This window comes from Macaca mulatta, chromosome 16, assembly GCF_049350105.2.
Source record: "Macaca mulatta isolate MMU2019108-1 chromosome 16, T2T-MMU8v2.0, whole genome shotgun sequence".
Taxonomy (NCBI): Eukaryota; Metazoa; Chordata; class Mammalia; order Primates; family Cercopithecidae; genus Macaca; species Macaca mulatta.
This window is the reverse complement of record NC_133421.1, coordinates 12,752,072-12,768,770: the sequence shown is the minus strand read 5'-3', so window position 1 is coordinate 12,768,770 and position 16,699 is coordinate 12,752,072. Positions and strand designations below refer to the sequence as shown.

Here is a 16,699-nt window from a genome sequence, read left to right as displayed (position 1 = left end):
CTCCATTTCACAGCCTCCCCGCCTCTTCTCTCCCCGACAGCTAAGCTTTGCAAAACAGTTGTCTACACCTGCTACCTCTCCATTTGCACCCTGGAGACCCTGGGCCCCACTACAACATGATTCACTCATCAGCCCTCACGAGCCCTGGTTCAACCGGCTATAAAATCCAAATCAAGCAATACCTTGGCTCAAGTCTCAGGGAAGGAAAGAGGGGAATGGGACCTGACATTGACAGGGCACCTCCTGGGCTCACAGATCTGTGTTTGCCATCCATTCCCCTATGGAATCCCAGAGAGGGACGTGTCTCTGGTCGCATTCCACGTGAAAGGAAATGCCGCATGGAAGATGGCTAGGACTTTCAGAGAGGGGCCGACAAACTAGAGCCCACAGGCCAAACCCTGCCCATTACCTGCTACTGTAAATGACATTTTATGGAAACACGTCCAAATTTTATGAAAACACACATTCATTCATTTACTTATCATCTATGGCTGCTCTTGTGCTTCAAGGGCAGAACTGGATAGTTGCCACAGAGATCTTATGGCCTGCAGAGCCTAAAATATTGACGATCCAGCCCTTTCCAGAAAACGTTTGCCAACTCCTATTTCAGAGCCCTGGACTAAGGTCCAGGCTGTCCAAACCAAGGGGCAATTTGGTCTTTGGTTTGTCTTATTGTGAAACCTACAAGCTCTTTCCGCATCATCTTGCCCCCTCTATAGGAGGGTGTCTTCCTGTGGAAAGAGAAGTCAGAGAAAGTCATAGAAAGTTCTCTCATTAACCTGTGGTGTTCACTACTTGGCAACCAGGAAACAGAAATCAGATCATCACGCTTAAATAAACTCCTTGCCAAGCACGCCCGCTCACGCCTGTCATCCCAGAACTTTGGGAGGCCGAGGTGGGCAGATCACGAGCTCAGGAGTTCGAGACAAGGCTGACCAACATGGTGAAAGCCCGACTCTAGTAAAAATACAAAAATTAGCCAGGTGCGGTGGCGTGCACCTATAATCCCAGCTACTCAGGAGACTGAGGCAGGAGAATCTCTTGAACCCAGGAGGTGGAGGCTGCAGTGAGCCAAGATTGCACTATTGCACTCCAGCCTGGATGGCAGAGCAAGACTCTGTCTCTAAAAACATAAAAACTTACAAAATAAAAATAAATAGGTAAAATTAATTTTAACAATCAGTGCTTGACAGCCACATGTAGCTAGGAACCAATATATTGGACAGTGAAGACTTAAAATTGTCTTGCTCTTGTGTCAGATGTGCTTTGATTGCTTTCTATCTATATTTATGTCACCTCCCACTTAAGTGACCCCTGTGTGTCTCAGTTTCCTCACAGGCCAAGCATAATTCTGGCCAGCTAATCTCACCATCTCCATAGAGCTCCAAAACCTTATGAGGCTATCATCTCAGACTCCTCTAGAACAACAGTTCTGTTTCTTTCGGGGATGACTGAGAAAAGAAAAGTCCTACTTCCTACGAGACGCTGAGACTCATCAGAAGTTTCCCAGCTCAGCTGCACAACCCAAGTTTTCTGGCTTCATGGGTGGCCCTAAACCTGTCCCTGGGAACAGGGACTCTCTGGGCTACCTGGGCTTCCAAGGCACCCACGCTTTCTTAGCAGGGTATAAAGAACTGGGACAGCACCCTGGATGATAGTCTTCTGAGCCCAGCCATGGAAGCCGCCCAGTTCCTGGCTGCACTGACCCACGGGGTTCTGGGTCAGCCCCAGACAGGATGAGAGGGGCCATGGGGCTCGGTAAGAAGCCTGGTCAGGCCGGGCACGGTGGTTTACACCTATAATCCCAGCACTTTGGGAGTCCGAGGCGGGTGGATCATGAGGTCAAGAGATCGAGACCACCCTGGTCAACACAGTGAAACCCTGTCTCTACTAAAAATGCAAAAACTAGCCGGGTGTGGTGGTGGGTGCCTGTAGTCCCAGCTACTTGGGAGGCTGAGGCAGGAGAATCACTTGAACCTGGGAGGCAGAGGTTGCAATGGGCTGAGATTGCGCCACTGCACTCCAACCTGGGTGACAGAGCAAGACTCCATCAAAAAAAAAAACAACAACAACAACAACAACAACAACAAAAACCTGGGCACTGGACTCCAGGACCTTCTGGCTCAACCAGCTGGCTGGTGATCAGCCTATGCGCTAAGGGATGGACACCATACTTACTTTACAAAGACGGCTGCTACATGGGGTGCAGTCTTCAGTATGCAGCTGCATAACCAGTGCCTGTGCTTGGATCCTATGCCCATCCAAGTCAAGGACCATGTCATCCTTCATTCATTCCCTGAACCAACAGCTCTTGAGCAACTAGGATCTTCCAAGTGATGTTCTTGGTCCTAGGATACCACGATGATAGGAAGAGAAAACCCTTGTGAACCTGGGGCTTGAATTCTGATGGGGACAGATGATAAACACATGATCCGAAAAATGTATGATGTTAGATGATGTAAGTGCTCTAAGAAAAGTAAAGCCAGAGATGGTAACAGAGGAGAAGGTTAGGAAAGGCCTCTCCAGAACAGTGCTGTTTGAGCAAGATTCCACAAAACAAATACCTAGTGCTAGAAAATTTGAGGCTACAGGAACAGAGAGGGGAAACATCTCAATGCAAGAATACAAATGGCATGAGAAGAAACAGTGTGTCTGGAGAAGACTAGTGTGTCTGGAGCCTGGGAGGGACGCAGAAGGTAGTAGGGGTTGAGGTCAGAGAGGCATGGGGGGATGGATGGGAGCCAGGGCATGCAGGGCTGTGGCAGAGTGCCCCTCTGCCACCTGTTCAGCCTTCATTCTGGGTCTCCATGAAGCTTAGAGAGTCATGACCCTTGGCTCCCTTTGTCTGCCATTAATGGATATGGCTTTGACAACAGGCAGGATGACTGGCTGTTCTTTTATACAACTCACAGTGGTATGCAGATGGGCATGAATATTTACTGTCTCCAAATGATGTCACTCTTGATAAAGCGAATCTGGATATCAACATTCTGTAACCTCAGCACATGATCTCATTACTACTGCCAGGAATGGGTACCCCACTCTCCCCAGATGTCCCAGGACAGGCTCCTTAGGAGGGGGTGAGGTGAGGCAAACATGCTAAGTCTCTCCTACTTCCCATCTATGAAAAGCGAGCCCACAGCAAGCCTCTAAGGTGCTGGACTCAGGGAACTGCAATGCTCGGTATGGTGCATCTCTTCATGACTCCACTTGGTCCCTTAAACAAGCTTTTTATTTCTACTTATGCCTGCTTTTGCCCAGGGGTCTCCATTCGAAGCTCCATACTGACCCCCTGCCTCTCTCAGATGAGCCTGAGTCTTCCACTCCCTTCGGCCCCACCTGTTGAGAAGAGGACTGGTTACGACAGCCACACTCACTCTGCCTAACCAGTCTCCATCTTGCAGATCTTGATGTGAACCTACATTCAATAATCTTCAAAGAATCTCTTCCTTATTTGACAGCTTTCCTCCAGTTCCCTCAAAACTTTAAGAGCTCAGTTTGCAAAGTTTTCTGGACTGGAGAACCATGTGGGAAGTTGTTTTTGTTTGTTTCTTTTTTTAATATCAATGCCAGGTCCTACTATAGACCAAGTAAATCAGAATCTTTGGGATGGGGGCAGGCATTGGTATTTTCAGAATTCCCCACACGACTCCAATGTGTGACCAGGGCTGAGAATCACTGAGCTAAAAGAGGTCTTCTTCAACTTTATCATGTGTACAAATCCTCTGAGGATCCTGAATGCAGCTTCAGATTCAGTAGGTATGGGGAAGAGCCCAAGATTCTGCATTTCTAACAAGTTCCAATGGAATACAGTTGCTGCTGGTCCATGGACCACACTTTGAGTAGCAAGGGTCTGCAGGCAGCCAGATTTGAGGGGTAAGGGATGAAAGCAGGGTTCATTGGTTTTCTACATTCCAACCAAGTGTTCCGTATGTGGCAATCTTTAAAGCTGGAAAGGGGCTTCCTGGAAGAGTTGGGGTAAAAGGCTCTTATAGAAGGGGACAGGATTTTTCTGCTAATGTGGGATTAGAAACTCTCACATCTAAGAAATGTTACAGGATCCATTCGCTATTATGCATAAAGTGCCTAGCAGAGTACCCAATACATAGTAAGTTCTCAATCTGTGGTACTTGTGCTATTATTGTTTTCATTATTACTGCAGGACTCTCAACCCACATCCCAAACCAACCAAGCATGTGCTTTCAATGTCCAAAACTCTGACCAAGCCCCACAAATTACTTTCATCCCCAGAGGATGTGCCTCAGACAGCAGCCAACCACAGGAAGGCTTGAGTCCAGGGACCTTCATCCCAGACACAACCCCACGGACCCTGCCTGGTCTAAGGACACCAATGGATTGCCTTTGGTTCTTTCATTCATTTGATTCATCTTCCATGAGCTGTGGATGTGCCTCCATAGCCTGATCATGGCTAAGTCAGTGTTTGCTATGTATGGGGACCTGTCTTCAGTGCTTTATTTGGTTTAACTCATTATACAATTAAAACAACTCTGACCTACAGGTACGATTGGCTTCAATAGCAGACAAAGAAACTTGGAAAGACAAAGAATCTTGCCCAATATCACATACATAGTAAGAGACAGGGCCAAAAGGCAAACTGAGGAAGATACTTAAATGCTCAAGTTTTCCTGGTGCTTCTCAAACTCTAATTGCTAAGCAATTTCACCAAATTACAGGTTCTCATTCAGCAGGAGAGGTAGAGTCTGGGATTCTGCATTTCCCACAAGCTCTCAGGTGATGCTGATGTGGCTGACCCACCGAAACCATCTTGAGTATCAAAGCTACTCATATGCTCTGATGCCTACTGGTGTTACTGGATATCTTCCTTAATAGCCCCCTAAAAACTTACTACCATACTCCTACAACTGATGGTTTGTTGATTTGATGAGTGTCAAAATTACGGTAAATTTCCACTCTGAACACTTACGCAAAGTTCTGTTCAACTTCTGCTCAAACTGCAATATTTTGTGGCAAAGGATATCAACTGTTTGGAAAAGCATTGTGTCCATTATAATCTGTAGAAGCTGCAGCTTGTGATGAAATTGCTTTTAAATTTAAGCATCACAACTGAGAATGCTTTCTGGGCCAGGATACTATTCCCATCTCCAAGCGCAAAGTGAAGAGTTCCAATTTGAGAAATACAGGAGGAGAATTTCTTGAAACATAGAAGTGAATCATGTAACTGGAAGCTTTCCTTCTCAGCTCACTAGAAGAGATGAGGTATATAGAAACCAGAAGAAATGACAAATCTTCCTGCTCTGTGAAGGGTATTTAAGGGCAAATCCAGACTGTCCACCTAATCAGTCTGGATTCAGCGGTGGGGAACTAGCTCGCTTGAGAATGAGACAAAGAAAACCCAAACAGAGAGCGGGGAAGATAAACAACCAGGGGTGCTTTTGATGCCAGAGTGACCTGAAGTTTCAGAGTCACAACAAGGTTCTGGTGGAGACTGACTTCAAAGGATGAATCCTTGGAAAAATCAAAATATACTACTCAAAGGTGGTGGTAATACCAGAGTTGGATTCAACAGTGATCAGTGACAAAAAGGATTAGCTACAACGGTGTCTCTATGCAATTCCCACAGCCCAGTGACTCTCAAACTTAGTTCCACATTAGAATCACCTGGGAAGTGTTAGCCACCAGCACCCCCCACCCACCTCCATTCTCAGACCACACTTCTACATCAATTCAATCAGTCTCTGGGGGTGGGGCCGAGGCATCCTTAATTTTTAAAGATCCCCACTTGATTCCAATGTGCAGCCAAGTTTGAGAACCACTGGCTTAGGTTTTCAGTGTCTTCACTCATAAAATGAAGGAATCCTTCAGAACCAGTGATTCTCACCACTAGACACATGTTAGAATCACCTTGGGGAGATTGTTTAAAATACTAATGTGATGCCAACACCATCCCTAGAAATTCTGGTGATTCTGTGGAGCCCAGGCATCAGCATTTTTAAGATCTCCTCAGGTGATTCTAAAATGCATCCATGTAGATGACCACTGGTCCAGATGTTTTTACCAAGATTCCTTCTATTGCTTATGTTTTAAGGATCTATGGTGTTAAAGCTGAAAATGCATCTTAGACATTTTGCAAATGTGGAGTCCCCATCTTTACCTTTACAGCCGGGATTTTTAACTTTGGATGAATCTATTAACTCCCTTAAATCATATACAAACTGTTGGATGAATATAAATATGTATATGTATTTCTCAGGAGGCAGTGTCATCTCCTTTTATTAGGCTCTCAGAAGATTTAAGAATGCTATTTTAAAAGCAAATATTAGGTTTCTGACTTAATAAATTTAAGAAAAATAAAGAATAAATGGAAAATAAATTTGATCTCATCAGCACTTTTGCTATAGTTTGGATTTGGTCACATCCACTGCCACCTAGTGGTTATATATCCTTATTGCAGGCTTAGTTCAGATCACATTGCCCTTCCTCTGAAAACTACAGAGTAATAGATGTGAAGATTTCAGAGCCAAGTATCAAAGTAAAAGCTTTCTCTGGGACTAAGATTAGTACCAGTAAGAGGCTAGCTGGAAACACTCACTACAAGAGATGATTTCCCAAGCTGTACTTGTAAGGAGACTGTCCACTCAGATATTTTGGATTCATACCCTTAACTGGGTGAGGATATTATGGTTTCCTAGTTCTTACTATTGTTAATTATTTGCCTTGGCTTGAATCTTGTTTTTCTCTCTCACTAATCATGTAACCTTGGGAAAGTTACTTAGCCTTTCCATTCCTCACACAAAATGGGGATAATATAAGTATTTCTAAGATTGCTGTGGAGAATAAATAAGAAAATATACATAAAAGGCTCAGCATGACTCTTGGCACAGAACAAGATTCCAATAAATATTTAGGTTATATTACTGTTATTACTGATTTTTTAATTATTATTAACATCTCAGTGACCTTGTTCAAGTTACTAAATTTCCTTGAGCTTCATATATCGACCCGTATGACAAGGAAAATAAGCCCTGCCATTTCCTTCACAGTTATAGCAATGATAAGTACAAAAAGTAGAAGGTATATTGTTATTTTATGGCAACTCATCATACATCCAGGGAATCTACAGAGCACAGGAAAAGGACATGCAAAAATACAGATGTTAATTCTCATCCTCAGGAAGGAGCTCTTTGAGATCCCAGTAGTTGAGCAGGTTCTACAGTGGGGTACAGTAATTTATTGTCACATATCTAGCATCCTACTCAGCCTAAAGTTTCCCACCACATGGGTGAATGGATGGCCATACCCTGCTATGGATGCTGCAAGCTCCTTTATACCAGCCACTCACTAGGTCACACGTGCCTGAAATTGTCAGTTCGCATCCAGCCCAGACACTGACCAGCAACAGTCTTGCCCATTCCAAACTCACCCCAGGGAGAGAGTCCCAAAAATCTTTTGCAAGCCTGCCTGTCCATCAGAGAGTCGCTCATCTCACCATCATATGTCCACAACCTGCCCCACCAGAGCAGAAACATCTTGAAACCTCTCACCAGCCACAGCAAAGAATCAAGGTGCCCAACTGTTACTTACCTGGAGTCTGCTTGGCTGTACGCACAGGAGTGTAGTGGTTTTTGGAGGACGATCTGACCGGCGTGTTCTCTTTGGGAGAGGTATCGATAGCCGAGATAGTTTCTCTTTCACAGTGTGCTATGGGGATTGGTCCCTGTTGTCTTAAGATGTCAGCCAGAGCCCTAAACAAGGAGGAGATCACATAATGAGATTCACTGAGCAGGTGTGCACACCCATGAGGGGAGTTGGCTTACTTTCATATGCCCTTTGATTTACAGAGATGCAGGAAGAGAGAGAGACAGCGTTCAGCTCTCAATAGTCAGCTACATCTGGTGTTGGTCTCAGTGGGGGACACAGGGTAAAGGTTACCATGCCTGGAGGTACAAACTAAAAGGCTGGGGCTATGGTTTCTTTCCTTAATTCATTTCACGTTAGTAAACTCTGAGCCCTTTCAAAATACTGGCTCCCCAGATATCCACCTATGCCAGGCAGGTACCTATAGCAGTTGGCCAGTGGAATACCACTATGGTGAAGGGCTGAAACCATCGGCCTCAAATTCAGCAGCAGGTCACTAATATCAGGGGACCACTTCATCATCCAAAACCACACACTGAGTATCATGTACTAGATACTGGAGACCCAAATAAGTACAACACACAGCTCCTGTTATCAAGGAAGGGTATGATTGAGCTGCAAGGACAGGACATAGAGATGAAAAGATAAAAATCAAAACACGTGAATGGTGCAGACAGTCAAGACAACTGGAGTTTAGAGGAGGGAGCAATCACAAACACAGGGAAAAAATACACAGGAAGAAAGAGAGACAGGCAGAGACTCTGCCATAGCAGGAGAGACCCGTTCCCCTGCAAGAGGTCCAGGTACTCAAGAGAAAGCAGCTTTTGTTAACTCAGCGCCCAGCTTCAACAACCAAACATGCAGTGACTGAGGACACAGCATGCATCAGTCACTGAAGAGAGAGAGATCAATGGGACCCAATTCCTGCCATCTAGGGGCTCATAATTTAGGGGGAATTGCTCCCCTACTTGCTTTCAAACAGGATGCCCTCTGTGGGTATGACATGTGAGATACTCACTGGCAGTGGGGAACAGATGAGTATGGACAGCCACAAGAGACTACACCTGGATACTGTCACTTCAGAGCCAGGTCCCCAGTCCCCAATGCACTCCATTTTGCACATGCCAGGCAAAGACTCTTCCATTTTCCTAAGGGGTGTCTCTGAGGGGTGGGGCCCTGCCCAACCCAAGGCTTCCCTCTTACCAGGAGACCAGCTCCAACACTCTGGCTCCATGAAAAGTGACAACCGCAGCAGTTTAGAAACGCATCTGAGTAAACTGTAGGGGGAAGAATAGTTTCTTCACAAAATGGTCCTGCGACAACTAGATCACCACATGAAAAAGAAGGAAGTTGGATCCTTACCTCACACCATATAAAAAACTAACTCAAAATGGATTATATACCTAGATATTAGTCCCAAAACTATAAATCACACTGAGATACCCTTTCATACACACTAGGATAGCTATAACCGAAAAGTCACATAATACCAAGTGTTGGCAAGGAGGTAGAGAAATTTAATCCTTCATACACTGTTAGTGGGAATGGAAAACCCTGCAATCCCTTTGGTAAACAGTTTAGCACTTCCTCAAAACTGTGATGTTCCTTAAACGCAGAATTAACATATGGCCCAGCAAATCTACTAGGTATTCCCAAGAACAATGAACAACATATGTTGTATTAAACTTGTGTACAAAAGTTCAAAGCAGCAGTATTAATAATAGCCAAGGGGTAGATGCAACCCAAAAGTCCATCAACTGCTGAAGAGAAAAACAAAATGTGGTATATTCACACAATGGAATATTATTCAGTCATTTTAAAAAGGCATACTGACACATGCTATCACACAGATGGACCTTGAAAACATCATGCTAAGTAAAAGAAGCACACCGTAAAAGATCATGTTTCTATAACATACCCAGTTAGGTAAATCTGTAAAGACAGAAAGCAGAACTGTGGTTACCAGGGGCTGTCTCTAGGTCATGTGAGAAAATAAGAAAACAGTTTGTGCTATGAGATGTATCTTCTCCTGGGAGAGGGCTCCTGATGCCCAGTGGGCTGCACTGAGCTGGTCAGCACAGCCAAGAGAGAGGGATGTACAGCAAAAGGTGTTTCTCAAACAAGGGCTGCCTGACAGGCTACCTAAGGATGGGAACCCTGCCACATGTTGTAAAGTACATGGCAGCTAAGGAAATGCTCCTATTCCCACACCCATGTGTGACCATTTTCCAGGATCCTTCCTTTCCAGTACCCTCTGCCAACTAGGAAGGCAGCCCTCATTCCCAGACCACGTGGCCTTAAGAGTGAGTCCCTCTGCCTACTCTCCCTCCCTCCACTGGTGACCCCCCTCCTTGCTCCGGTTCCTCTCCATCTTCCATCCCCTTCTCTCCAGGGTGCTCAATAAATATTATTCTAATTCTGAAATGCGTGATCCTGGTCTCACCTAATTAATTTGAATACGCCGGAGGAAATGGGTTAAGGCCTGAGCTACTTTCTAACCGTAGGAAAGAAAATTGGTCACTGAGGAACCGCACAGCAGATTTTGTAAAAGAGTGGGCAGCAGCTTCCAGCATCTGAGAGAAGACAGTAGGGAGAGTCAGACAGTAGCAAACAGAGAGGGAGAGAAAGGAAGAGAAAGGGAGGGATAGGCGACAGAGGTCCAGAGAGAAAGAGAGGAGAGAAAACAGGTGGAGAGAGGAGAGAAATGGGAGATGGAGCCAAAGAGACAGAAGGAGAGTGAGAGGGGGTCTGAAACCCCAAGCAAGAGAGAGCAGGCGAGGTTCAGAGAAGAGAGTTAGTGAAAGTGACAGGCATCAGGAGACAGAGAGAGGATAGGAGGCAGAGTCCGAGGGACAAGTAAGCTGGCAGGAAGAGCAAGAGGGAGAGTAAGCCACAGAGAACCAAAGTGAAATCCAGAGATAAAATGCGATTCAGAAGAGACAGGTAAAAGGGGTTAGAGAGAGACATTCGGAGGGAAAGAGTCAGACAGAGAGAGACACACAGACGGCCAAGTGAGGGACTCAGGACAGGACAGGCTGTCAGCAGGGCCCTGTCACCCCCCATGTGGACGACAGATGTGTCTGATTTAGGAATCTGAAGTGAAGAGTCACCTTAGTGGTCGTGCTCTTTCCAACCCTCCCCCACCCATAGCAAGCCCCTTTGGCTGCAGTATCTGATATATGGAACAAAAGAATTCTTTTGCCTGAATTTATCTGGATTATTGCCTAGGTATGATGCTCCCTTCTGTCTGTGTATTTCTTGGCTTTCTCGGGTGTGTGGCAAGCAGGGGAGAGTAAATTAATCAGGCAGCAAATCTGATCAGGGAAAACAGTCACTGTGATGAGGCCAGGAAACTTAAGCTTCCTTCAGTACTTGGTCTTGTATATTAATCACCTGAATAGCAAAAGTATCATCTTACATTTGGATAGCACTTAATAATTGCTCAATGCATTCACCTGCCTTGTCTCATAATCCTATCCCTGTGACCTTTGCAGCTATTATTATCATAATTTTTAACAAGGAACTGAGGTTCAGGCTAATTCCAGCACTAAAGCATATTGGAACAGGGATTTAACTCCAAGGCTTCTGACTTGAGCCCGGGCATCCTTCTGTTCACTGGGACTGTCTCTTACATACATTTCACTTCCTACAAATCATCAGCCTTAATGAGTCCTCCTGGTCCCTCCAGCTGGGTCGGCTAATTTAGCAAATGCCAGTTAATATTTGGGCATGGAGAAACAATTAGTAAATGAGTGATTCAGTTCAATACCAATTATGTATTTGCTTAAAACCTTGGTTATTGTTGTCAGTGGTCCCGAGGAAATGAAAGTGTGTCTGAATTTCCCTCAGTGCTTAGTTATCTCAACACCTGCAGGGACCAGGCCCAGTCAACATTTTAACGTGTTGCCACTTACATTCAGGATATGAACTAGTTCTTAAAATGGCAAGTGATTTCCCTTAACAACAGAAAAATAAACAAAACCTTGTTCATAACTTTGCCTCATAGTCTCGTCTGCTTGAGATATTAGAGACTCATTTATTCAGTGATTTCGATGTCCCAGACACTGGCTCTTACATGCATTGGATCATATATTTCTCAGAATGCTCTTACAAGGGATGTGCCATCGGTAGCCCTATTTTGTTGATCAGAAAACTAAAACTTTTAGAGGTTATATATGTTACCCAAGGTCACACAGCTAGTAAGTGCTGAATTCAGATTCCAAACACAGGTAGGTTAAACTATAGGGGCTAACTATATACCACCAGATTATTCATTCATCTAGCCACCCATCTCTTCATCCATCTCTCCCTCCCTCCATTCATCCTTCCCTCTCACTTTCCATCCCATATCCCATCCATCCACCCACCTCTATCTATCCAAAATTATATCCATCCCCCCAATTCATCCCCTCATCCATCCGTCCAACACTCTATCCATCAATCCATAAAACACTTCATCCATCATTGAAGATCATCCCTCCATCCAACACCCCATCCATCCATCCATCCATCTATCCATCCATCCATCCACTCAATCACATTTGTTTTCTTCACCTACTATGTCCCTGTAATGGTCCCTGAACACAAGATTTTAGAGAGTGTTTAATCGTTGGGGCAAAGATCTACCCAGACCTGAGAACTCAGCTGTGGCTCAACTGCTCAGTGCTATTCACCTTAGTGTGCCATTCACACTAACAGCTCTACAACCTTTTACACTATTTTAGCAGCCATCTTTTTTGCCAAATGAAATCCTGACTGGAACACCAACATACTTCACCAGACCCCTGCTCTGCATAAGGCCAGTGGGAAGTGGGGGCCCTGTTCCTCCAAGCTCTTCTCAGTAAATCTGGTAGGAAGTACTCAGTTGTCCCTGGACTTCGTGGAGTTTTCAAATTTTAAAACAAGTATGGTGAAAGAGCATCAAAATGAAAACTTGGGTTTTTTTTTTCTTTTGTCCCAATCTTCATTCACTGAACAGATGGTCAAACTTAGGTCCTCCCAAATTAAGTGGGGGAACCTAGAGCCCCTTAGTTCACCTGGTAATTATTATAAATCTCAACCAATATGCCCTCTATGAGGACCCCGTGAATACTGTTGCTCAATGAAGTGGTGCAATGGAAAGAAACCTTCCGTCTCTGCCACGTCTCTGGATTTCTGAGCTGTCTGAATGCTGTGGAAAGGAGAACACAGGCTCAGCTATTATTCAGTAAGTTATTCTGCACCAAATGCAAGGCAAACTGGATAGTGTAGAGCCCTCATCATGCCCTTTCTCTTTCTGGGGGGGTGGGAAGAAATTGGTGCTGTTGGATAAGTATGATAAAAGGCCAAATACATGAACTATTCCGTGAACAAGCTATTCTGGTTAATGTTCTTATTCCTAAGGACTAATGAGAACGCTCTTGTTTTTGAAGAACTTTCTAAAAGCATTCCTGCCTAATTAAGTATACTGAATATAATTACTTTTTTTTTTTTTTTAAGAATTCAAGGTTCTTCACGAGAGGGCCATCAGTCTAATCTTTAATTCTCTTCACAGATGAAAACCTAAGTTAACATGTAGACGGTCTAGGAAGTGAAACCGTTCATATAAAAACCACAAGACAGATCGTGGAAATTGCTTCTGTTTTTGTTTTCTTTAGGGAAGTCTCTGATAGCTAATTCTTTTGTATTTCTCTTGAAAGTAGAATGTAGATACTTTATTCCAGTTAAATAAAAGATACTGGTTATTTGAGTCCCAGATACTGAGCTTTTCCTCTTTCTTTCCTTCCTGCCTTCCTTCCTTTCTTTTTCTTTTCTTTTTTTTTTTTTTCTTTTTTTTTTTTTGAAAGAAGGTCTCATGCACTCAACCAGGCTGGAGTGCAGTGGCAAGATCATGGCTCCCTGTCGCCTCAGCTTCCTGGGCTCAAGCAATCCTCCCACCTCAGCCTCCCCAGTAGCTGCTACTACAGGCAAGCACCACCACATCCGGCTAATTTTTAAATTTCTGTAGAGACAGGGTTTCACCACGTTGCCCAGGCTGGTCTCAGACTCCTAAGCTCAGGCAATCTGCCTCCCTCAGCCCCCCAAAGTGCTGGAATTACAGGCGTGAGCCGCTACATCCACCCCTGAGCTTTTACTTGATAATGACCTCTCAGGAACTGCTGGTGTCCTCTTTAACCGCATCTCACACTTACCTACCGGACAGTCGGAGTGTCTCCATTGTCTAAAATATGTACCCAGGACAATTGAAATGAACGTATTTTTAATAAACATGGACCAAGGAGAACGGCTTAATTTAGTTTTCCCTATTCCCGGTTCTCTCAGAGTCCACTTGAAAAACACAGCTGCTGGCTTTGTGTGTGCACAAGACTGCTCTCCTCATACAGAGAGGCTCAGAATGGCTGTGGAGATCTCATTTGTTGTGTTAACAATGTCTGTGCATCTGCATTGAGCTGTTCTGCAGGTCTGAGTTGTCCCCAGCACAATTGAAATTCATCATGGCCAATAAACATCACAGGACTCAGTGAGGGAAGGCATGGCCTGCCTGTTTTTTCAGGCAAGCCGAGCGAGTTGCTCCATCCCAGTGGGTGCCTGTCCTGGCTCTGTCGCTAGACCAGCCGGGAGCCAGGCAGAGAATAGATGTGCATCCCCTGGGGGCCCCATTCAATCCTAATAGCATCATGATCACATACTCCATTCCTTGCGTGAATCATATGAAAATTTCCCCAGGCCTGAGAAATGTGGTAGCGCCAATACCAAACCCAGACTTTTCAGAAATACTTGGATTGTTTGAGAATTCATTGAAAACACAGATGTGTCAGGTGCACCTATTATTACTGGAAGCTGAGAAAACAAAAAATGCTACCAAGACTTGGTAACAGGGCCACATGGTCAACCAGGGGACAGATGAGTTCATAATTGTACCTGTGCACAAGGTGCAAATGGGCTGCTGCCACTGCCATTACAATTCTTGTGATTGTTGGCATTGTTTTGTTTTGTTTTTTGAGATAGGGTCTCCCTCTATTACCCAGACTGGAGTGCAGCGGCATGATCTTGGCTCACTGCAACCTCCGCCTTCTTGGTTCAAGCGAGTCTCCTGCCTCAGCTTCCCGAGTAGCTGGGATTAAAGGCCCCTGACACCATGCCCAGTTATATTTTGTATTTTTAGTAGAGATGGGGTTTCACCATGTTGGCCAGGCTGGTCTCGAACTCCTGACTTCAGGCAATCCACCCACCTCGGCCTCCCACACTGCTGAGACTACAGGTGTGAGCTACCGTGGCCAACCGGTGTTGTTTTCTTTATGTGCAATGGGCGAAGACCTAAACCGAGAGGTGAGGCAACATGCAGGCAGCACAGCCTAATGGCCACGCATGGGGATTCTCGAGCCAGAAAGATGGAATGCTGGCCACTTGGTGGTTGTCAGCAAGCTACTTAAGTGTCCTGCGGCTCTGTGCCCTTGTTGAAAAAATAAGGCCAAAATAATGAGGCAGAAAATAATGTCTGCCTCTTAGGGTTATCATAAAGATTAAATGATGTAATAGTTGTAAAGCACTTATGAGGCTTACAAGGAGCCTGGCACCCTGTAAACACTACATAAATATTTGACTAATAAATAAATCCAAATGTCTACAACCTCCTGATATCTACATCGGATCAGCCTATAGGACCACAATAAAAGCAGAAGCAGAAGGGGGAAGGCTCAGAGGACTGGTGCAGTTATGCCAAACTGGCGACACTCTTGGTGTGGCGGGGCAGCCACATGGCACAGCTGTGGCCATGGGTCATCCTGGAAGGGACCACCCACGCCCCATATTTCCCACTCAGGCCTAAGGATGGAAATCCATATGGCCACACACCAGTTTCTGCTGAACCCTGAACTTGGACTTTGAGAGCCAAATGCAAAGACAGGCTGTTCCTTCCCGCCAGGTCCCCATGGATTTGCTTCCACTAGCCTGCAAAGAAGTATCCAGATGAAGCTCCATTGCAAACGAAGGTATTCACAGTGTGAGCAAAAGAAATCAGGAGTCTAACGGGGCACAGAAGGGCAAACAGATCAAACTGGCCAGGGCAACCCTTTCTGTAAAAGATTCAGTTATTCATTCTTTCTTCTTCCCTTTTTCTTTCTTCCTTTTCTTTCCTTCTTTCCTCCCTCCCTCTCCCTATTTTTCTCTTCTTTCTTTAAAATAATTAGAAACATTGTCATTTCCCTACTCAAGGATCTTCACACTAATGCAAATACCAGAAGGGCAGGGTACACAAAAAAGACCATTTTAACTCCTACTGACTTTAACTCACGTATTCAGCCAGTCATTCAGTTATATTTCTTAAGCACCTACTCTGTGCCAGGCACTTCTCTAGGCACTAGAATCCAGGTGTAAACAAAACAGGCAAACACTCTTGTCCTGTTGACATAGTGGTGCGGGAGATGGATCCCTGTCACAAAGCAAAGCTGCTGTGTAGGGCTGCAGACCAAGGAACTTCCCAGAAGAAACCAGATCTTTAAGTTGCATCTGAATTACCAAGATCCACATACTGCTCTTAGAAATCTCATTTGGGGTTTCACCATAGAATTATAGCCCCATTTCTGGGTGGACAGCCTCTGCCCCAGTGTGAAGTTGAACCCACGTCCCATGAGGACAGACTCTTAACTAGGAGTGCTTATTTATTCGGGAGAAGGGAAGACTGAACGTGGGCCTTGACTGCTATCTTCAAACACACATTTTACCATCCTGCAAAAGAAATGATACACTCCTTCTGAGTTACTCCAGGAAATGGATCCCAGTCAAAGAAGTCATTTTGGCTCCCCATGAGAATCAACTAGAATTGCATCCTAATAACAGACCAACTGCCTCCAGAGGTAGGGGCAGCCCTGTCCTAGATGAATGGGCGGCCACTTGCTGTGCACGAGAGGAGGGGGAAGCGGGAAGGTGGTGCCAAGAGGGAGAGTCACTAAAATGCCTCATAAGTCCTCTTCGACCAAGAGAACCCATGAGTTGAAGACGTTAAAAGCAGCATCCTCACGAGACCATTTGCAGATGACATTCTTATCTGAGTGGCGTATGCAAGGAAAACGCATCTCCTCCCACATCCCAGAGCTGTTGAACC

General features: G+C 45.0%; 1 protein-coding gene across 1 annotated transcript in view; it reads right to left on the bottom strand.

The window, feature by feature from the left end:
- Positions 1-16,699, bottom strand: part of SHISA6 (shisa family member 6) — a 325,776-nt gene that overhangs the window by 296,149 nt on the left and 12,928 nt on the right. The window contains exon 2 of the mRNA XM_028836020.2: positions 7,564-7,724. Within this exon, the coding sequence (XP_028691853.1) occupies positions 7,564-7,724 (161 nt within the window). The remainder of the gene's footprint in view (positions 1-7,563; positions 7,725-16,699) is intronic.